This window comes from Mastacembelus armatus, chromosome 1 (assembly GCF_900324485.2).
Source record: "Mastacembelus armatus chromosome 1, fMasArm1.2, whole genome shotgun sequence".
Taxonomy (NCBI): domain Eukaryota; kingdom Metazoa; phylum Chordata; class Actinopteri; order Synbranchiformes; family Mastacembelidae; genus Mastacembelus; species Mastacembelus armatus.
Genome location: NC_046633.1, coordinates 19,974,639 through 19,997,921, shown reverse-complemented (window position 1 = coordinate 19,997,921; position 23,283 = coordinate 19,974,639). Strand labels below are relative to the sequence as shown.

General features: G+C 39.5%; 2 protein-coding genes across 6 annotated transcripts; both read right to left on the bottom strand.

Moving 5' to 3' along the window:
• Positions 1–154: 154 nt before the first annotated feature.
• On the bottom strand, positions 155–16,940 carry LOC113127738 (dynamin-2-like). Of its 5 annotated transcripts, none has more exons than XM_026302480.2 (20): positions 16,502–16,940; positions 13,877–13,950; positions 13,453–13,602; positions 13,155–13,358; positions 12,353–12,451; positions 11,655–11,815; positions 11,224–11,366; positions 10,992–11,127; positions 10,537–10,604; positions 9,987–10,125; positions 7,117–7,203; positions 6,944–7,014; positions 5,927–5,981; positions 4,120–4,230; positions 3,747–3,856; positions 3,545–3,656; positions 2,975–3,142; positions 2,592–2,818; positions 2,061–2,315; positions 155–448 (listed from the first exon to the last, which is right to left on the bottom strand). In XM_026302480.2, exons 1-20 carry the CDS (start codon positions 16,660–16,662, stop codon positions 409–411), a joined length of 2,571 nt encoding a protein of 856 aa, XP_026158265.1. In that variant the 5' UTR covers positions 16,663–16,940; the 3' UTR covers positions 155–408. The 5 variants fall into 5 exon arrangements, with proteins under 5 accessions (XP_026158265.1, XP_026158266.1, XP_026158262.1 ...); XM_026302481.2 differs by lacking the exon at positions 155–448 and adding an exon at positions 901–1,823; XM_026302477.1 differs by lacking the exon at positions 155–448 and adding an exon at positions 901–1,826 and having other exon boundaries at positions 16,502–16,662.
• A 1,322-nt stretch (positions 16,941–18,262) lies between these two features.
• LOC113127741 (CMRF35-like molecule 8) lies at positions 18,263–22,858 on the bottom strand. The gene is made up of 7 exons (XM_026302487.2): positions 22,651–22,858; positions 22,487–22,543; positions 21,335–21,661; positions 19,695–19,799; positions 19,460–19,549; positions 19,167–19,210; positions 18,263–19,082 (listed from the first exon to the last, which is right to left on the bottom strand). The coding sequence occupies exons 1-7, from the start codon at positions 22,688–22,690 to the stop codon at positions 18,915–18,917; spliced, it is 831 nt and encodes a 276-aa protein (XP_026158272.1). The 5' UTR covers positions 22,691–22,858; the 3' UTR covers positions 18,263–18,914.
• Positions 22,859–23,283: the final 425 nt, after the last annotated feature.

The following is a 23,283-nucleotide window of genomic DNA, read 5'->3' as shown; positions in this document are numbered from 1 at the left end:
TAAAATGACTAATCTAAATTGTATTAAATACTACAAATACGGTGTACGCTTACACACATACTAATATGCATATAAATGATCAGTATATCATATTATTTATTTATTTATTTGGAGTAAACTGATTTTGACAGTGGACTAAAGCAATCTCAACACACACAGGATGTCAGCTTTATTCAGCCACAACTATTGTCATAATATTTCTGCAATATTTCTATTTTCATGTATCATTGCTGCACCTTTCGCTTCTTTAAATGTAGCAAAGCCTCAGCAGGTTCAGAGTTGTACATAGGAAACAGCTCTAGAGAGCAGAGTGTCTTTGAATGTCACCAGGCAGAGCAGACTCTTCCAGCTCCAGAGGGTTGAGCCACTGAGGGGTATCACACTGAGCGGGCAATATCTGTGTTTCCTTCAGTAGGGATTGGAACGGGAAGGGGCTTGGGGAGGTCGCCTGTGTGAAAAGATAATGGAAAGAATCCGGTGAAAAATTTTCCAGTCAGTTTGTGATAATAAATAAATCTGTACCACACACAGCTGACAGACACTGAGGAAGGCAAAGATGTGCAGTAGAAAAAGTGGGACTGCATACCTTTATTTATTCCTGTGCACCAGAAAAAAACAATGCATGACACTGTCTTTACTGTGAGTTGCCAGTGGCAACCACAGTTACCATAGTGACTCATAGTTCCATCACACAGTCAGGCAGAAAAGTCATGCAAGGCTGCATACAGAAAAGCAAAACGTTCTTCTACGAGACTCATTGACTCACTGTAAGCCGACTGAATCACAGAGTGACTGCAAGCATGTACTTTGCATATGGAAGGATACAACAAAATGCCAAAAAAGGCTTGAGAAAAGAAATAAAGCAAAGCATGCATACAGCAGGAAGATGCAGCAGTCACCTTCTTTTTCTGTTCTTTTATTAAGTCCATCACTTTATACACAGTCTGAAAGACAAGTCTGTTTCTTACATGATGTTTTCTTCATTATGGCTTTTTAAGGTGGTAATTTATGAAGGATAAATTTTGCTCAAGGCATTTTTTCATCAAGGATGAGCAGAAGTGTGAGGTACCTCAGAGGACGAGTGGCTAGGCACGGTCATTAATCGCACACCAGAAGTCCAACTATAACAGTGCAGCCCCCAAACCTTTTTTGTCCTCACTTTAAGTGATCCATAGAAGAGAAATATGAACGCCTAATTGAGGAACTTTGTAAAAAAGTCATATGCAAAAATGTTGATGTACTTGAATTCAATTGGTCATCTAAGCTAATTTGAAGGCTGACTGAACCTATGAAACATGAAGGACAAGGACTCAAAAAGTGCTGCTTACTTTATGAGGTTCTTAGTGTGTAAGATTACTGACAAAACATTAGGTATACAACTCAAACAATTAAACCTAGAAATGTTTTTTTTACCGTTATACACAATGTTATGAGTCATATATTGTTTTAACACAATTTCAACTGAAATAAGCAAAATTTAAGATGTGTGGTTCATAACATTTAACTCAAATCATCAAATGTATCCCTTTTTATAATGTTGAAAGCAGAAAATTTCATAAAGTCAAAATTCCATACATAATTCTTCTGAAATGCACAGACGGAGACAGCATCAGATTCCCAAATACAGTAGGATAGAGTTATGAGAATATACCTGTAGTAGTTATAGGAAAATACCTGAAAAAAACATGACTATCTCTGCTCACGAGAAATATAAAAGTGTAAACAAAAAAGAATATGTGCTTGCTTATGTGTGTTTCTAGTCAAGCAGGGAGGGCTCTGAAGGGCGTATGACAGTGGGTCGGTTGGGAGCAGCCGGGGGTCTTCTGCTGCAGGAAGAGAGAAGAGAGAGAAGGGGGAAGGGTATTGAGGGAGGGTCGGAGAGAACAGACATGCAAGGCAAGATCTCATCAGATAGTCATGCACCAACAATTCCCAAGCCATCAAAGTACGGAACAAATAGAGCAACCCTTCCCCCTCAGCTGTCTGCTTGCCCAGCAACTTCCCACTGATACCAAAGCCACAAAAGTCCTCATAGTGTGTGTGTAAATGCATGGTTTTACCTGGGAACCCCCGGTGGCAGTGCAGGAGGCACACGGGCTGGCCTCGATGGGATTAGCGGCACACCACCAGAGTTGGGATCACCTGCATAAGCAGGTTGGCCTGGTGGGGGTCCAGGTCGAGAAGGCACAAACGGTGGTACAAAAGCTGCTGAAGGGTTCGGTGGGGCTGGAGGACCAGGGGTTGGTCCCCTCACTGCTGGGGGTCGACTGGGAGGTGGCACTGTTGATGAGGCAGGACGGGATGCTGGAGGTGGACTGAGAAACAGGGACAGATTTTGAAACTCTTTTTCTTTAAGTTAAACAAGTCTTCTTGAGCCCTGTGAACTGAAAACCTAAATGTCTATTTTAGACTTGTTTATATTGTCAAAACACAACAGCACAAATGCTTTTTTTTATTCTGATTATTCAATTTCATAACAAAATCTTGGCAGTAACGAACAGAGAGAATCATCAATGCACCATGACATCTATATTCCAAAGATTATGGTAAGCACATCTCCACCTTCCTGCCTGTTTTCAGTGTTTTGTTACCTTGGGTCCTTGGCTATCCAGGTGTCATCTACTGGCGGAGGCACTGGGGTAGAAACAGTGGTCGTGCTGATGTCTCCAATGATGAGTAGGGCCTCTTTCAGAGCGTGGTACATCCTCAGCATCTCATCTCTCCTCTGAGCCTGCTCTGCTGACTCCTCCATCAAACTGCCTTGGTCCCCAGCTGAGTACAGGTAAGCCAGCAGCTCAGAGTGGATAAAGTCCTTTGCCTGGAGATGGGAAGGTAAGGACACTTAATGTAAGAGCAGAGAGTGATTCATGTTACTGATGAATGACTTTCAAACAATTTCTTCCATATTTTTCCAGATCTGAGAACCTTTAAAGTTGTGTATAACAGAAAATGACAGATAAAGCAGAAGGCATACACTGTTGATCATAAGGTGCATGATGGTTTTGGGCATGAGGTCTCTGATGGACTTGTTGACGATGCCGATGTAGGAGTCCACGAGGTTGCGGATGGTCTCCACCTGCCGTTCCAGCTGAGGATCCATGGACACCGTGTCGCTAGAATTAATGGCATCGTCGTTCTCAGGCTGGAGGAGACCAAGAGAGAGGCAGGAGAAGGTGAGACAGATGCAGAAGCAGAGATGATTTTTCAACCTAATCCATTAGCTGCAGGTCAACTAAATAATGCTGTAATGGCTGTAATCTACCCTGATGCAAAGATGGTTCAAAGGACTTCTGTTGTCTGGTGTTCTTTTGAATGTGAAGAACAGATTGTTTTCATATCCCTTCTCCAAAATGAATATCTTTGCAAACACTACTCTCAATGCAATTTTTAGTAAATGATTTACATCTGCAAACATTTGACATCTGAAGTAGAGTTTCAAGCTTTTTTCACAAACTAGTCATACCCATATATAAGAAAAGCCAACAAAACTTTTGCTTTGGGTCTCTTTAAGTTTTTAAACTGTTTTTAAACTGTGAGCACACACTTGGTCTTTCTCTGGGTAAACACCAGCTCTGAGGAACGAGGCCTTCCAGCTGTCGACATCCTCCTGAGTGTCACATGCCAGCTCAATCTGACGCAGGTCTTTATACACATTCCTGTAAGACAATACATGCACCACCTTTAACCAAAAGATTGAATCCAGTGAACACCATAAACATGGTTTTAGAAGATCATAGCACTCACACCTCTGTTCAGTGTTGAAGATGGCAAAAACATGTTTGCTGGACATGAAGCCTTTCTCCACATCCCTAAGCTTCAGGTTATCCAGAGGCAGCATGTACTTCTTCTCTTTCTCCTGATAAAACACACGGCGATGTATTAATAAATATAAAATGTCAGCTGTTACAAATCAACTGAGTTAACATCAAAAACACAAACTCAGATTTCTTTAGATAGACAAGTAAGATTTTAATATACTGCACGAACAAATCATTGACCAAAATTTGTGTAACATTAAATCCATAGTATGTCTTTAAAAAACACATTTCTTTTAACTACTTTAAACAGAAATGGAGATAAAACATTTCTGTGCATTTACTGTTCCTTTAAGAGCCTCACCTCCTCATCTTTGTACCAGGAGAGAGACTCGGCAGTCAGGACAAACCAGTAGTCCTTGGATCCTCCCTTCATGATACTGATGTTGATGGTGAGCCAGCCTCTGCGGATCACCTGCAAGTGAGAGTCCAAATGTTGGTAATACTACACACCTCTCAAGAGGGGTAACACGGAGAAGCAAACTGTAAACTAAAATGCAAATATACACTGTATACTCCAATATATACTGTACATGTTCAAATAAACAGCACAGCAACATTAAAAAACCACTGCCATGCAATTAGAACAAACAAATACGGTCCAATGAAAAGTCACTTTCTCTGCACACCTCTCTCTGCCAGGATCAACAGACGAAGATAAAAGGAACAGACACACTGGGATAATAAGTGAACATGTAATACTCCAGTCTGGGTTGTATAAATGTTCATGTGTGTTGATCTGGTAAAGAGTGTGTGTAAGAATGAGTGACATGAATAATGAGATGTTTGATCTTGGACGTCGGTATTTAAAGAGCTAAAACATAAGATTATAACATTTGTAAGAATCTATACTTAAATTAGAAACTAAGAATCTCTAGAGTTCATCTCAAGGCTCAAGCTATAAGTTGACAGCTGACAAAATCACCCACTTGACTGCTTTGCTGCGAGTGGCTGAGCAGCTTAGCCACAAAGTAAATAAGCTGCAGGCAGTAACTTAACATGAACTGGCTGTGTCAGTGAGTCATGTAACTGTAAAACAGGTGTTTTACAGTTGAACCGGACCTTTAAACTGCTGCTGGTTGAACACATCAATATTTTATTCATGCTGAGGTTGATGAGAGATTGTCTAAATGCCATCCAGGCCTTCTACCACAACAGATCCACAATTCCATCCCCTACAGACCAGGGGATGCCCGTACTGAATAGTTTATGGTATACTTCTAAACAGTACAATTTTTTTGCCACATTAGCAGTAAATAATTCATCACCTGAAACCACCAGACATTGTCTGACACTGATAATACCTATACCTTAATAGAAAAATGACAGTCTGTGATGTGGAGGAGATACTCCTGTGCAGATTAACAGAAACCAGGACAATGATATGAACAATATGAATAACCAAGTTTGTTTTTGTTTCATTTTATGAATATGATTGAAACCAGGAGACGTGACAGACTAATGTAAAGGTATTAACTGACAGACTATAAAATGCTGAGGACATGGGACAGACTAAAAATTGAATGAAGATTAATCAAGTTTAAGTAATATATTATTAAAATGATCATAACTGCCATACAGTAACATCATCAGAGTTAAAAGTCACTGAGACAGAGAAAGCGGACTGCATGGCATTGAATCAAAACAGGATGGGAAATGTTTCTGGCATATCCCCTGGGTGAGACACTTTCACCAAAGTGAATGTCAACCAATTGGAACATGGTGTGTAGTTCTCATAATACATTTGTGTAACTCTCACTTCCCTCTATTTCATCAATGAGCACAACTCTAATTTCTCAACATGACTGTTGACTCCCTCACCCACTCAAAGAGGAAATGACAAGTAGAGATGTAGGGGGGTACGGTACTTACAAGAATCTCTCTCTAACCCGTAAAAAAGGAGGAACAGAAGAGGAGAACAAGGAAAGTGAAATAAAGACAAAAAAAAACACAGAGGGGTACACACAAGATTATATAAATGTAAAGCAAGGAAGGGCAACAATGACAGGACACAGGGACTGAGACAGCAACAGAAACAAGAAGAAGAAAAAAAAAAACCCAAACAGAAAAAAGTAGCTGCTACCAACTGTACCAAGTGTCTGTTTAATTACCTGGTTGGGCATGACTCTTTTCTTGGTAACATTAGCAGCAGTCCTTTGCTGGGCGCTGCAGGACAGAGATACAATAAATATATAGTATAAGATACAGAGCATATTCAAAACAGGACAAATGAAAGCACAGCAAAACCACTTCTTCCGCCCTTTATTTTCTTAATTGTTGGCTCTATACATTAAAAAAAAAGTAATGAACAATACCCACCTCAATTCCATAAGCACATGTTGATGTTTTTCACATTAATTAATTTGTCCAATCATTAGTCTAAACACCAAAAGACCAGAAGTAGGGTGTTTTTGGGAGGTTTTCTCATAATGACAATGACAATAACTGACAATTTTTTGTCCAAACAAATGACTAATTGTTTCAGCTCTACAATTATATTATAATTATAACAAAGCCAAAAACCTCTTCAGTACTCAAGGTGAGATGTAGTACAGTGAATCATATAATTCACTGGGCCAAACAGCAAATAATCCAATTATGTTTTTTTTCCTCCAGCATTTGTTCCATGAATCTAATCATGTATTTGCTGAGTTATTATTAAGCTTTTCAGATGAAGGGCTCTAGTTTTATGGGGAATGATCCATTTGCAACAGGAAATCTCATTGCTCAACACTACAAGCCTGTAAAAATAAAACTGCCACAGTGTTTCTGCAAATTCTTGATTTCTCAGGAATTCAATGGTTCTATGTTTAATGAAGCCACTGTAAACTTACTGAGAGTGTCCATTAATAACTAATAAAGCTCAATAGCTCAGAAATGCAAAATACCCTTCAAAGTTAATACAGAAACAATAATGTAATTACATAGTTTGGCCACCAGAGAGCACTGGCAATTTATTTATTTTATAACCAAACTGTCCTCACTGCAAATCTTGAAATTATGTTTTTCATTTTGAAAATCTATTAGACTTATTCAGCAGTATTGGTCAGGCTATAGCGATGCCTGATGACATGATCATCTCTGCTGATCTTAATGAAACTCAATCAGTTTCTGCAGTTATGTCTTACTTGGCAAATCCAATGAAGTCCTCATGGTTAGTGTTGATGTAGGAGAGTTCAATGTCAATCAACAGCAAAACCTGACATGCAAAACATGACACATGTTATGTATACAAATAAGTGGAACCATGCAGATGTACAGGTAGGCTGCTGTTCTTGCTGTGTTTGTCACGCCCACACACCTGGTCTTTCGTTTTGCTGTCTCTCTCTCTGATGTAAGTGGTAACAATTCTCTCTGTTTCTTCTCTCAGTCGAGGGTACGAACCCAGCTGTAGACACACACACACACACACACACACACACACACACACACACTGCTGCAGGCATCATGATTACAGGATACAGACCTGCAGGCTTACACAACACTGTACAAACAATGTGTAGCCTAATAAGCAACTACCCCCACCCACTGAGTTGAATATAGACACAAATACAAGGTACAACATTTTACACATGACGACTGAGGAGGCATGCACTAACAAGTTCTCTATCAGCTTGAGATTTTGTGTCAGTTGTAGATGCCAAACATATTAGATGGGTTGTTACAAACGTAAAGAATCAATCAATGAAATTCGATTTCAACATGTGTGGTCTCAAGCTGATAGTGAGTCATATCAAATTAAGGAAAAGATCAGGTTAGTGTCCAGAAAGAGATAAAGACTGTAGGGTCTGGTGGATTATAGTATTGGTGTCAGAAGAGGAAAATGTGTAATAGGGAAAATACAAAAAAAATCGCATTTGACTGGACAGGGTGAAAAACAGACAAATGGTGCCATTTCTAAGCAGCCAATTTTCTTAGTGTGAGGGAGTGGGATTTTATAGGTGTGGAAGAGGGGAGGGGTTGTTAAATCACCAACCTCAGTGCTGATGAGATAAGTGGACTGGTTGGGGTCCAGGATCAGAACAGGGTAGGGCTCTTTGATTTGTCATTAACAAGGGAACCACAGGGTGAAGGGGATGTTGAGTGAAGTCTTAAGCAGCAGTGAGGGGTAACAATCAACAACACTAGACAAGTTAGTTCACTTGATTTTTGTGTTTTCTTTGGTTGCTCTCTGTCACTGTTTGCTCTGCTTGTATTTGCTTTTCTTCTTCACTCTTGCCTCTTTTAGTCTGTCTCTACCTGTATTCATTATTCTTTTGTCTCTCTGCTCTTCCTGTTTACCTTCTCAGTGCACTTCCTGATCAGGGCGACAAGCTCGGTGACGACGAGGTCAACACATTTCAGACAGGGGTCTTTCAGCTTAATGATCTGCTTTTTCACTATAGCTTCAAACGCCAAGTCAGGGGTGAACAGGCCTGTCCTGTGGTGAGGCATCACAGGAGTTGGAGGTTTAATGTCAGGTGAAAGAGGAGGTGGTGTAGCATGGGCCATGGTGATGGGTAAACAGGGAATGGTAAAACACAGTTTCAACAAAGGAAAGGAAGATGATGATTGAGGAACGAGAAAGAAAAAAAAAACAGGCATTTGGTTAGTTCTACTTCGTGTTTAGAATACAAACAAGCTGCACGTGTTCATTGCAATTTCAGCCTTTTAATACATCTGTATGTTCAAGAGTCAGCTCAGGCTCTTCAGCCAGGCTAGCAGTGGGGTGGCAGTCTGTCATCATACAGCCTCATACAGCTGCTAGCATGGCTCTACAGTCTCAGTCCCATCTCAGCTGTAGCTTAAAACTAAACCTGCTGCTTGTTTTGCAATGAACATGTACATGTGCAACAGCCTGTTTCTGACCACACAGCCTCTCAGAGACACCACCCCAGTGCAGCCAGGACATTCAACTATATCTATTGACCTAAAAAATGAAAACGGTAGTAGCTTTCTATCACTGTTTTGTGAGAAAATTACAGTAAAGGTTAACAATTTATTTTCTGCATCCTGTATTTTACCACCGATTTCCTGGACCCCTTTTTCATAATATTTTATAATTAGTTGGTATGTAGTTAATTACTATGATATTTCCAAGCTGGGTGTGTAATAGTGACATCTGTTTATGAACATTTTTCATGTAAATACTGCAATTTTTTATAAATTGGATAATGATTTTCTTTAAACCTAAAAACTAAGCACAAACAACAATTACAATGTTTTATTTTGCTTATAATTATACCAAAATAATTGGGGCTGTCAAATTAAACGCGTTAACGCAAAGTATTTTAAACTCCACTTTTTTTCCTTTTTTTTTGATGCGCGTTAATCGCGTTTCGAGTTCTTGCCCTCGGCGCACTCCGTAGTGTGGGAAAGTAGGAGCGCGCTGTAGCGGTTAGCATGTTGTTAGCATGTTGTTAGCATGCGACCAAGAAGCAGAAATGGACAGAGAAAAGGGTCATGAATGGCAACTTTATCTTCAAAGTCATGCCAGATGGCTGTCTCGACAAAACCAAAGTTCTTTGCATTTACTGTCGGTGTGAACTGAGCTACCACGGCAAGTTTGAAATATCACCTGCTGCTGTTAAAGATCCAGTGAGTGAACTTTGACCAATGGTGCACGGTAGTTTTGTTGTTATGAGGTTCATCAGCTATTTTACATTTTAGTTTGAGAGTCTGACACTACGTTGTGTTAGTTTTACTGTGTAATGTTACATTTAATTCAATATGTTGGGCCTAAGAGGACAGTTCATTTTTTGTACATGTACTTAACGTTACATTATTTAGGAAATATTTCAGGATAGTGTCACAAAAATGAACAGATTTGTATAAAGCAGCATATTTCACCTTCTTGTCTTGATAAGCAGTAAGTAAACACTTAGAAATATGCTTTTAAAGGTACATTTATAACAGATTAAAAATATGGATGACGTGATTTGCAACTAATCACGAGTTAACGCTGAACTATCATGCGATTAATCTGACAGCCCTAAATTATATAGTCCTTCTTTTAAATAACAACAAAATACCAACTAATATACAGAAAATTATGAGAAAGGTTTCCAGGACTTCCAGGACCTGGAAATATGGGGCTTGGAAAATAAAGGGTTACCACAGTGACCCCTGGCAGAGCTCTGTGGTGTGTATGGACAGGTATGGCAGCCAGAAAATGACACCATGGAGTGATACCTTATTAGTGCACTGTCTGACTGTGTTGATGAGCTCCTGGATGACCAGGTCGATGCATTTCAGACAGGGCTCTTTCAGCTTAATGATCTGCTTTTTCACTATGGCCTCAAACGCCAGGTCTGGGGTGAACAGGCCTGTCCTGAAGGACATACAGACAAAGACAGACATGGAGCAACAGAGAGGGGTAGACATACATAGAGGAAGAGTGTCAGACAGGCACAACAACAGAGGAAACACGAGCAGACAGGGGACTAAACGAGGAGTAGTGGAATAAAAAACTGGAGGAAGTGTAATAGAAGACAGATATAAGGCCAATAAGTAGCCATGAGGAAAAAATTAAAGCTGGTCACAGATTAAAGCAAACAGAAGACAAACAGAAGAGCCGACACACTTAATAGAGGCATGAAAAACAGGACAAGCACTGACATTTGAAGGCAGTAAACACAATAGGTCTTTATACAGCTGAATGGACAGAAATGAAAAAGCTGGCAGGTTAGCAGACGAACATAGGCTACATGTGATGTTTTGTTTGCAGGCTGTCTCAACTTGCCTCACTCCATGGATGTTCTTGATGGCATAACTGATCTCTTTCCTCAGCTCCTTCTCATCAAACTCCATCTAAGACACAATATAAAAAAAAAGACAAACTTTATTTGTTCTGTGCAAAAGAAATACTACTTGTACTAAGCTAGACAAGGGGAGTACTCTGGGTTTCTGTGCCCTTTCTGAGTGTTGGATTTATAATAGCTTAGGCAACATAACTACAGTATGACAGTATTTGTAATGATTGCAACATGTAAATACAGAACACTCACAGAGTATATAATTAACTTAACAACAGCTTGATCCACCTGTTTATCCTCGGAAAAAACTATTTCACACGTTTAGTCATTCTGTTAAAATGAAAATAAGAAATTCCTTACCAGGTATAATGGTATAAAGCATGTGTACCATGTATAAACATAATAATTATGTTATGTAAATAGAAATCATAACACTTATCACCTTCACCAGCTCGAAGGGGAAGCGCTCATGAAATATGCGGTTGATCTTCGCTCCACCAGACAAGTTGGAGGTGTCCACCTGGTCCCCAGACCCTTCAATGCACTTCTCAAAGTCCACACCGAACTGCTGCACCATCCTGTAGATGTTAAATGAAGGAAATGTCTTATGTTCTTCAGTTAATATATTTGTGTTTCTGCAAATGTAGATGTGTTGTGGGTGCAGATGTACTGACTGAAGCAAGGCCTTAGTCTTGCGTGTGGGATCATCAGGCCTGAAGTTCTTGTACTCCTCCACCTCCTTCTCCAGTGATAACAGCTGACTTTGCAGCTTGCTGCGTAAGCTTGGCAACGTGTCGCGGATGTGGTTGGTAAGTTGCTGTAAAATGAAGGTAAGAGTCCTTTCTAGTATTAGCTTGTCTATTTGAACATTTGCACAAACTTATTCAGTTAATTCATTAATGAAATAGCAAATATTTGCATTTATTTCAAAATTAAGCTTGAACTTTAGGAGTACTGAGCTCTGCCACATAAAATGCCTCTAAATGACATATCATGTTTGTGTGCGTATGTACAGTTTGATGTGTAGCTCTGCATGATTGTATCTCTACTACCTTGGTATGAAAATACAGGATCTGCCTTAGGAGATAATTTCAGTGTGTCTCACCTGATTGAGGGTCTTCTGCAGGTGCGGTGTGCCCATGCGTTCGGCAATGTGTCTGTATGCAGGGTGGGACAGGAAAAATTTCCTCTCGGCAGCCAAAGCAGCGCGAATGTCTTTCTTTCCATCTATGTCCTTTTGGCTGCGGTTCACCACCCCAATGTAACCTACAAAAAATACAAACAGTGTCATGAAAAAACTCCTGGTACACCAGACTGAAGAGCCCTAAAACAAGCAAGAAGTGGCAGCAGTGAAGCAGGGAAAGTGTGGTCTGATACACACAATGAAATAAATTAACTGTCAATCAGTTTAATCATTGCAGTTGTTACATTTTAAAGGCAATATGTAGTATTACAGAGCAATACAAAACATACTATGGTATGCTACTGCCAGTTCTGTGCTGTATGTGTGTGTCTGATAAAATATCTGAGTACTAGTCCCTCAGTGTGTCAGGTTATGAATGTGGGCTAGTGATAGTGATATTTGGCAGCAGTGGGAAAGTTCACAAAACTGTCAGTGGGCTTTGACTGCCATGCTCAGCAAAAAAAGAGCTAGACAACAAACAAAGTTTGTGCCACATCTCAACCATACCATAGTGTCCATTGGTGTCAAATGTATTTACTGTTTGTAAATATTTAGCTGCTCTATTTACTATAAGTGAATGGTAGTTTTAAACCTTGTTTTAAATGTTCATATGGCATTACCTCTGCGGAGTGGCAGTAGTTTGTTTTCCAGGATGTCTTGTGCGGTTGTCCCCTCATCCATCAGGTCCAGCTTGGTGATTACACCAATCGTCCGCAGACCTAAAGAAGAAGGTGTTGATGTTAGTACAGTCCACCATGGAAGTGAGATTTTAGGATTTACAAAGTGATGTGATGACATTATTTATGTTGACAAATAACTCCCATAGTGTCTTAAAAAAATGTTTCAAAGCCATGTACCATTTGTTAAAAACTTACACACAGACTACTTACACTGCTTAACAGATGAAAACAAGACTGTGAGGCTGTACAGAAGTACTTTAAGCTAAAAGCTAACATCAGCATGCTAATATGCGCGCAATAGCAATGTTAAGATGCTAAGGTTAAGGAGGTACCTTTTATACATCTGGCTTATTTTTTTATTTATAGCATGTTAGCACATTAGCTAATTAGCAGTAAACAAAAAGTTCATAATGACATTCCTATTTCCTAAATATGTCCTTATAATTTAGTAAAACTAGTAAATGCCATAGAGATGTACACTACATAGTTATTATTCATTAATCCACAGTGCTAAAAGCCTGTACCTTGAAATAGAACTTTCTCAGTATTAAATGAATACGGGTGGAGATAATTTATTTTAATTACATTTCCACTAATCTTTTCAAGCCACATATGCTAGCAGGAAATGTTTTAATAATGTATCTGTTAATTATTCTGGTGAGCTTGCAGGATTAATAGAAAGAAGAACACTGCTAATGGCTGCATATGAAGTAAGAAAAGCAGAACACATAATTCCCCTTACCCTGAGGGTCTACCTCCTTGGCAATCTTGAGGGCATCGGAGTTGGCCAGGTCAGTGTTTGCTGGTGTGACGGCCAGGATCAGACAACTCTCCTTGGTGATGAACTGGAGCAACATGTCTCTGATCTGGTGTTCAATGTCTGGAGGCTGGTCTCCCACGGCCACTTTGGTCATCCCCGGCAGGTCGATCAGGGTGAGATTCAAAACTGAGAGGATATTGATGAGAAGGAAAGAAGGAAACAGTTGGACAGAGGTTGAAAATTTAAAGGCTGAATATCTATGTGCATATGTGTGTGTTACCATTAGGGGAGTAGACACGGAGGTTGATGGGGATGGGGGAGATGCCTTTGTTGGAGCCAGTAATACGGTCGGTCTCTGCTTCAATCTCCAAACGTACCTCCTCAAAGTCCACAAACTTGCGGCCCTTACAGTGCAGGAACTCAGCATACTCTACATGGTGAAAATTAGAGATTTAAACAGGAGAGAGGGTGATGCATTGACAGGTGATTAATATAGACACTTACACATAGAGAGCGATAAAACGGGACAGTAGATGGCACAAAGATTTCTTTGAGGGACTGAAAACATCTGTTGTAATAAGATATGTAGGTTGATTTTCTACATTGTGTTTTATTAGTTTTCTGCTTTGTGACTGTTGACTTTGGCTGCAGGCACCTGACTGCTTCTTGAAGGCTCAGCTGTTTGACTCATGTATACAACTTGCCTGCTTTACTGTTAACCAGCTGGAGGATGAGAGGACGACGGGTGACAATGCCAGATCCTCTGGGCAAAAAGTCCCTGATGGAGAGACAGAGATGAAGTTATACATAAATACATATATCTATCTGTGTCTATCTACCTCTGTATCTATCTAGAAAGAGAGAGATATCAAAATGGATATATATACACACACACACATCTCACACACAACTCAGGAACAAGGATATTGACAGACATATGGCTGTTTGCCTGACCAGCATGTAACAATATGTCAAATCAATCTTTCACTGCACAGTATCTTCAGCAACGAAATACAAATGAACTCTGAAAAACATTAGAAACAAGTAGGTCTAGTGTTATCAAACTGTATGGTCAGCTGTCAGCGTCAGTTTCTAACAAAAGCTTTAACAATTGTTCCTTAGTAGCTTTAATCATCACATATTCATGCATCTATCTGCACATTATTAATACAAGGCAGAGACTGACTAACAGGCCTTATGGTAAATATTGCAGCGAGAAACGTCTGCCTCTGTTTGCCATTGTGATTACATACGGTACATGATCATCAGAATGGAAACTCCTGCTCGGTGGAGCCATGATCATTTCCAGGTCACTGACCTACACATCTCTGCAGGCCATGAGAACATGTCTGTGTCTGTCGCTCTGTCTGTGTGTTTACCAGGTCAGCTGCAAAGGCTGAGTAAGGTTAGCAGTCCACGCGCAGAAAAACACACATACATTTGGATGCATACACACACTCTGTCCGTTGTCCACTGCTGACAGTGCAGTCAGGATATTGCACAAGTGTGATTCCCATCCTCTTTCCTCAGCTCTTCCTGTCACTCATGAAACCGCAACATGAATACTACGTTTACCAAAAAGGCGGTTAATTATTAAACCATGGAGTCATTTATTCTGTAACCACCCTAGCCAGACATTGGCTGATTACAATTATTAAAAGGTGAAGATTTTTTTGTTTTTCCATTACTCTAAAATAAATACTTTTATTTTGGTCTCTGGTAACTTCTGATGGACTCTTTCTGGTATTTATTATCTGGTATTTATTGTTTATGTTATGGTCTAAACTGGGGTTCCAAATACATCTGAAACAATTAGTTGATTAATCAATTAGTCTGTTAACATGCAACAATTTTGATTATGATCCAGTCATTTAAATCAAAACATTTTGCTGACTCATCACTGTAAACCAAACCTCTTTTCATTATAAATTGTCTCTTGGACAAGACATGAAAATTGTGTTTTTAAGATCCCTACAATCAGGATAGGAATATCAAGTCTAAACCATTAAATAGAAAATAATAAATACACAAATGAATAATGGAAGTAAGTTAGTTGCAGCCCTAACTGACAAAAACCTGCTGCAGTGAACTACAGAGGACACATAAGCAGTGTTACGCTCTGCATGTCAGTCGGCTAATTAACAAACATGAAAACCCTTCTGTGGGTATCTGGTACCCAGTGTGTCATATACACATGACAGTGCAGCTGGTGACATCACTGGTGACCCCAGCACAAACACATCAATGCCCCTACTGTCCCGCCAGCCACTGCTTGGGACGTGGAGACAAAAGGCAACAGGAAAAAAAGGAGACGTGGCGGCTTAATCAACATTCCCTAACCCTTGGGCAACAAATGAAATCCTTCTGATATGCAGACAAGCAAAATGTTCCCTTTCTGGGCACCTACACCAAGAGATAAAAACAGAAAGTTGCCAGAGCTATCTTCAGTAGATTAGCCCTGCACAGCAGCAACACACATGTACAGTACTGTCTTCCCTTTCCCTGTCCTCATGAACTGATTTTATCCAACGCTTGGTGTAAATATGTTTTTAATTTTTTCCCTCACTGTTACAGAGGATTGTAACATACGGTACTAATGTTGGGTTTGCTGCTATTTGTCATCCAGAAAGATTCATAGAAATTCCATCAAACTCATTCACCAGCCTCACAAAGAAATTAAGCAGTGCTGCCATGCTGGGAGCTCAGCTTCCTGCTATTTTCATTTCGTCTGTTTAACGCAAATGATCCATGTATCTTGAGAATCACATCATTAACCTGGCACCACCCTTGTGCCTTGAAATGAAACATTGACCTGACCAGTGTCATGTGTGTGGCCTATAAAGATGATTTTACAACCCAGGGTAAGCAGTCTCAAGGAGAAATTCCTCTTGTAAATGTTTGACAGACTAGTTCTAATATGAAACACTGCGTTCACAGATCATGTCTGCTAAGGAAAGTTCATACTGTAGGCTTTCTTTTTAGCGGGATATTACTCTCTAGAACAAATAATCACTAAATAAACACTTTTAAAACCTCTTCCTCCCCAGTTTTTGTCTCTTAATCAACAGCTGTTTTCCTGCGTAAAACGCGTAACTATGGATCGTGAATAGCTCAGCTCCAAAATGGAAAAATTCCGTCGGAAAAAACACATTAGAAACTGGGAGGCACCGAAACACGGAGCGCGCAACCAAGTGCTTAGTTGGCGACTATTACGCAAAAGCTTGTTGTAGTTTGTATTTAAAAAAACAGCCACAGTCCTGAAAGAAGTAACGTTAAAGCTGACATTCACTGTATCGGATTAATCCAAGACTACATAGAAACGGTACAACCTCCCAACGAAATTCTCCAACACGGAGCTCTTCCCTGCGCTCTGGCCGCCGACAACCGCTATCTGCGGCAGGTCCAAGTTGCAGCTCTGGCCGATGGAACTGAAGGCGTCCTGCAGCTTGTTGATGAGGGGAATGAGTTCTTCCATTCCCCGGTTTCCCATAGTGGCAGCTCTGTTAGTCCCGCGGGCTCTGTCTTGATCCCCTCCCTGGTCAAATAAGCGCTAAATGGTCGCTCTTCCAGCAAACCAAAAGTTCCCAGATGGCACTGCAGTCTCTGTGAGTTTACTTCATTAAAACCTAAAGAAAAGAAGAGCCAGCGTCCAGGCAGCAGTCAGAGCAGTGGCTATGGTATATACTGATGACTGCACGGCAAAAGTAGCCACATTAGACCAAAAAACTTCTGTCATCATCCGGTCAGGCGACACCCAGCCTCCGCCGGAGTTTGTGGCTCCGCCTCGGCCAGTTCTTCCCCCTGTCATTGGTCAGCTGGGCCGTCTGTCAGTGTAGACCTACACATACATGTCATCATTTTACCATACAGCCTCTGGACCTGCACTTTGGCACAGCAGCAGTAGTCAGAGGCCTCTTTTGTGTTCATAACAACACTTTCAAACCACATACATTTGCTTCACACCTGGTCAGTTTATTTTTCTACTGACTGTATAGGTATCCTTGTTATTGTGTCACCTGTGTATGTTGTGTTCCATAATGTGTCTTTTGTGCCATTGCAGGAATCAGCATGAAAAAGTTGTAAAAGTAAATATAGAAATAATGTTTGGAGTCACTACAGAGGGAAACTGGCCTATATTTTAATGGAGAGAAATTGCACTGTTTCTATTTAGTTTCTGTTTATCTTTGAACCTGTTTTTGTAGGAAACATTGTTTTCTAAAAGGATCAGATTAATACAATAGTTAATTCATACAGAGAACTAGAGGGAAGGAAGAAAGATGTACTTTATTCATAGCTTACTAGACCCAAAAAAAGCAAAGTGTTACATGTATTTCCCCAAAGGGTCCTAGTCTCACTTTTACTGTAAACATGTTCCATGTGTGGTAGTCACCTCAAAGCAAGAAGGGGCTGGGTTTGAATCCCATTTAACCCTGAAGTTGTCTCCATGTGTCTGTGTGGGTTTTCTCCAGGTACTCCAGCTTCCTCCCACAGTCCAAACACATGCAGGTTTGGGGTTCGGTTAACTGGTGACTCTAACTTGCCTGTAAGTGTGAATGTGACTGTTTTTCTGTCCCTGTGTCAGCCCTGTGATAGACTGATGATCAGTCCAGGGTGGACCACACCTCTCGCCCAGTGTCAGCTTGGATTGGCTCCAGTTCCCAGCTAATGTGAACTGCAGTATAAGCATTACAGAGAATGGAAGGATGGATGAATGGATGTTGTATGGTTGAGTTTAATCATTTTATCTAGCATTAATTGATAGTTGTTATGTGCTGTCAAGTGCTAAGGTTTAATTCACTTTCTAAATTTATGTGAGGTGTCACAGTACGAGCAGCAGGAATCCCAGAACTCAACCAGTCAGTTTTACATCTGGGCTAACCTTAAGGCTTGTCTTTGGGATGGTTTGAGTAAAGTAAGGGCAGCAATGTCCTTTGTGGATGCCCCAAATACATGTCTTTTATTATTTAAATTACACAGAGTAGAAATAGCGTTGAATAATTAACAGTGCATAATCTGAACAGTTTTATGTCATTACTTATCTTTTTTCTCCTTGTACTCATAAAAAAATAATGCAGCAAATTGTTCTAAAAAAATCATGAGGTAAAGGATTAACAAGCACAGGCTGATCACCACATCAGCCACAAGAGGGTGTTCTTGTTTTGTAACTACTTTTTATTACTGGATGAAACAGTGTGATTTAAACTCTGGGTCCTGGAATACAATCTATAGCAATGCTTTACTAAGTATTGTTAGTTAATCTTTAATTCGTGAATAATTCATGAGCAGTTCTTGAAAGGCCATAATGATTTTTATTTTTAGATCTCCTCAAATAGAAACTCCAGAAACAAGTGACTTAAGGCAGGTGAGTTTTGACTGATAATTACCGGCCAAAACTACTATACTACAACAGGATTCCTAAACAACATCATATACATTAAATACACCATATTATTTGCTACACAGCTGCACTAAATACTAACTGGCTAACCAATAAACCAAAAATTGTGCCAGGAAATAGAGACATCATGCAAAACATTTACAAATTGCTTGATAACTTGAAATTGAAAAAAATAATTTACAGCATGTTCCACTCTAAAAAGGCTGACTTAATCATGGTGTCCTGGGCTCTGTGAGTGTAGACTAGAGAGGCTGCTCTGTTGCTGGAGAGTAGGTGCCACCTTGTGTCCTAATTGATGGATAATCATAGGCGGAGTAATTTTTGTTTGTGCCAGAAATTGTGTTTCAACCTAAAAAGACACTGTCAGAGTTTTTTTGAAAAATGACACTGGCATAGTGGAGCTGGTCTGTGTGAGGGCTGACAACGGCATAAATGGATCGCAGTGGTTCCCCTGAGCTTGCCTGATTATTTTGCACTCGTATCACATCATAGTGATCATCTCCATGATTTTCCTTCAGGGACGAGAAGAGAAGTGTGATAGAGGCAGCTGATGCATTTATTTGAAACTCAACGTAGAAACAGCTAAACACACACACCTCTGTGCTATGTCCAGTGTTTGTCCTCTGCTCGGGTGATCCCACTGCAGCACAACACACAGTTCAAAGAACATCAATGTGGATGGAAATAAATATTTTTGTGTGTCTGCATTCAGTTACTCATCACAGTGAAAATCATGTGCAAATTAAACTCGTTTCAGTTTCAACAATGTCTTTTAATTGAGTCTTTCAGCATTAATGAATAAAAAAGATGAGAGAAAGAATGTTTCTAAAATTACTAAAAATTTGTGTGCATATTTCTTGAGATGCACGTTAGCGCCAAAATTCCTCACCTTGTTTGCAGCGCAGGTTGTGTCTGTACAGTATTAGTAAAACCAAAGCCATCGCTAACAGTCCCAGACATACCACACCAACAATCACACCTGCATCAAAAGAAAAACAGCGGAAAGAACAAAAGCTATCAACAGAGTTCACTGTCCCCAGAATTCATGCACAAAGGACAGGATCTGTGTGATTGTGCTGCAGAAGCGACTGTATAATTAGTGAAGTATGAACAGCAGCCGTCACCAAGCTTTAGAGGGTCATCACGGGCTGTCGGTGGGGTTGGAGTTTGTGTTGCTGTTGCCTGCAGAGCTGGAGGGCCTTTTGTTTTGGATTTACTGTCTTTTTCAGCTGTACAAGAGTAAAAAGGAATAAGGTTAGTAATGTGGACAAAGAAAGAAATTACACATACACACCTTCTCTTTTGATTTCACAACTCACAACATAGTCACCAGTGGAAGAAATATCCTTTCCATTTCGTAGTGATACAGAAATCTAAAAATACTACTTGCCAAGCATTCAACACTGTAATTAACTACAAAGTTAAACTTTCAAAAGTATGAAGTCATGACATTGTATTATTTTAATATATGTTTTTAATAACTACATATTGATATATTAATCATCATAGTTTTTATATCATTCCCACCTTTGATTCAAATGGGCTAATATGTGTGACTGTAATAAATAGAGTTGCTCTTCTGTTGTAAAGTATCAAGGCTTTTCGGATGCTGTTACCACAGTAACCACAGATGTGGCCAAAATGAACAGGACTGAAATCTTAATTACAAATTTAATGTTGCAGTGGGTAGAACAGAAGCTTTCAGTACTTTCATTTGAAGCTATTTCTTTGTGGTATACAATGCTATATAATACTACAGTTCTCAGCGTGCTCACCTGTGGAAATCTGGATTTTGCAATATTCGGCATGCGGTCTTATTCTATCAGAGCCACACCAGTGTGTTTGTTCCAGAGTCAGCTGTGCTCAGATTTCAGATGTAGACAAAAGTATTTTGTTCTTCTGTTATCTCTAATAGAAAACCTGCCATTAACCACTTTTCTGTCCTCTGTTATGGATGTTAGCTCCTCACAGTTGAAAGGATTCTCCCCCTTGCACAAGAATTTATCATTGCTCTCTGGGCTGTTTGGATAGAAACATTGAATTTGTGCATTTTCCCCAGTAAAATGAAATATCACTGTTGCCACCTCACCCCAGTCTGAACAACACAAATTCTAGATCAATTCAACTTTTATTTTGCGTCAAAGTAAATTATTTTCTATAGCTTTTGTATGTAAATATGCTTGTTAGTTGACACTCAGGATGTGTCATGAAACTGGTGTTGATGAAGAAGGAGTGGTAGGACCCAAGTGCAGGACAAAGGATTTATTTCCCCCCGATTCCAGACGGTCACAAAACATAGTTCAAAAAACGAACAAAAAAAAAAAAAAAAAAAAAAAAAAAAAAAGATCCAGGACAGGCGGGAGGGTGCTGAGTCCAAGTCCTGGGATTCTCATGGCTCTTCTCCAGGGTTGCTCTGGGGATCAACCCCTGGGGTGAACAAAGTTCAGAGCCATTCAGGAGGTCAGCCTCTCAGGCAGGCATGCGTCCGAGGCCGTTAAGGGGGACGGCTTCTCAGGCAAGAGAGGAATAGGCACCACTCAGGCTCTGTAGTCGGTGCTGGGTTTCGGCTGTGGCTCTGATTTCGAAGCTCTGGGCTCTGACTCTGGTTCTGGCTCTGCAACGCTGGATTCTGGCTCTGGAGCTTAACGAGAAACAAAGCTACCTCTAATCTAAGGAACGCAGGAACTAGAACACCAAAAGAGTCAGACAGGAAACAGAAAAATCCACCTCATGACAGGATGAGTAGTTGCAAATCAATACTTACTCAAAATATCAAGACGGATCTCAGTTAAACATGTGCTGGAATCATTGTAAATGCTTTTTGTTACACACTGGTATGTTCCAGCATCCTCCTGGGTCAGCATGGAAATCCTCACAGTGTAGATTTGTTGCTCTTTGTTGTTGGTCAGAGAAATCCTGTCTAATTGTGTGTAAACTGCATTGTGTGTTGATATCACATCTGTGCAATTAAAGTTTTCCTTTTTTCTGCAGAAGGTTTTGATGTTGTTTTCTTCTGTTTTTTGATACGTGCAGTTAATGGTAACATTTCCTCCAACATATGCCTCAGTCTGCCTCGCTGGTGTGTTTTCACCTGTCAGAGAGTAGAAATGTAACTGGGTTCTCAATTGAATTTTGACTTCTTCATTTGAGGCAGCATCCATAAATCATATTATCTCACAGCCCATTATGTGTAGTCCAGGTACACCCTGTCCACAGCCCACACTGGTGTTTCATCACTGTTTTCAGTACGGGTTCTCTTCCCTGTCCCTGTCATGTTATGTCTTTCTCTTATTTTTTTTAAAAAAAGGCAGCAGTGGACAAGGTAAAAAAAAAACATAACTAAAAATATTCCTTAAAATGCAGTAAATGCAGTAGATTCAAACCCCTTCTTAAGTGAAATACATAATAATTGTCAGTAAAAACTTCTTAAAGTAAAAGTGTTAGCAGAATGGTATTCATCAATATTTCTATAAAATATTATATAGTTTTGTTTTCATTATTAACATGCAGACTGCAGTTATAATCAAAATTCTTTTTTGATACTATTCATGGCTGATATTTTTTCTGCAGTATATGCACTCTGATTATACCCACTAATGTACATATACCTTTGTACAGCTGATAGTTTGTACAGTACTTCCACTGTATTTCTCACAAAATGACTATTCAGCAGGTTTTTGCCATGGTGTTAAAAGGCACCTGCTGTTACCACATTAACCAGGTTACTTGCGGGGTTACAGCAATAGTTGAAAAAAAAAACCGCTGTAACAATTGAATTTCCCCTTGGGGATTAATAAAGTACTTTTCTTCTCCTTAAAAAATATATTTTAATATAAAATAGGTAAAAATAGACATAGTAGCTCAGAATTTAACCCAAGTAAAAAAAAATTAGGTAAATGTTTTTACTTATACTTACAGTTCATATTGACAGGATCTCTTTTGTTTTCTGTCACAGGCAATAAACTCACAGCAGCTGTTATAAAAAATACATTTCATCATAACACAATCAAAGACAAGATAAGTTTTAGCCAAACTATGTTTTATACTCGTCAAAGGAAAATCAAAAAAGTCGAATATTACCTGTCATTAAGAGAACAATGAAGTTTAGTGATATTCTCATTTTCTTCAGTTTACTATAGTTCTAATCCAAATCTATTAAATATTATGCCTCCATCTACTTTCTTCATGTTATTAGTGAACTCTACTCTGAACTTACTGTTTTATTATCTCTGTCACACCTTCTCTTTCTGTGTGTCAGCTGCTTCTGAGAACATAACTTGACACATTTGCATGAGGAAAATGAGGATGTGGGTCGTTTTTGAGCAGCAAATGGGAAAATGTGTTAAACAGAAAGAAAGAGAAATGGAAAGTGTGTGTGTTGACTCCATGATCATTATACCACATTTAGATGTGAAACCAAATACAGTGGTTATTATCTTTATGATAAATACAATTATTTTAATATGATTCCAGCTATTTATACCTAGGGTTATTATTTCATTTGAATGTACAAATAAACAAATGCACTGTATCTATTATTTAAAAAAATCCCATTAAATTAATTTCTATTTAACCCCTTCAGATTGAGGCTACATTGTAATCAGCTAAAATCAGTTAATTATAATGAGTTTTTTGTTATTATAAGATTGTATATAAAATTTCCAGGTGACAGAGCACATCTGCACCATATCAGCACAGCACACATAATGAAAT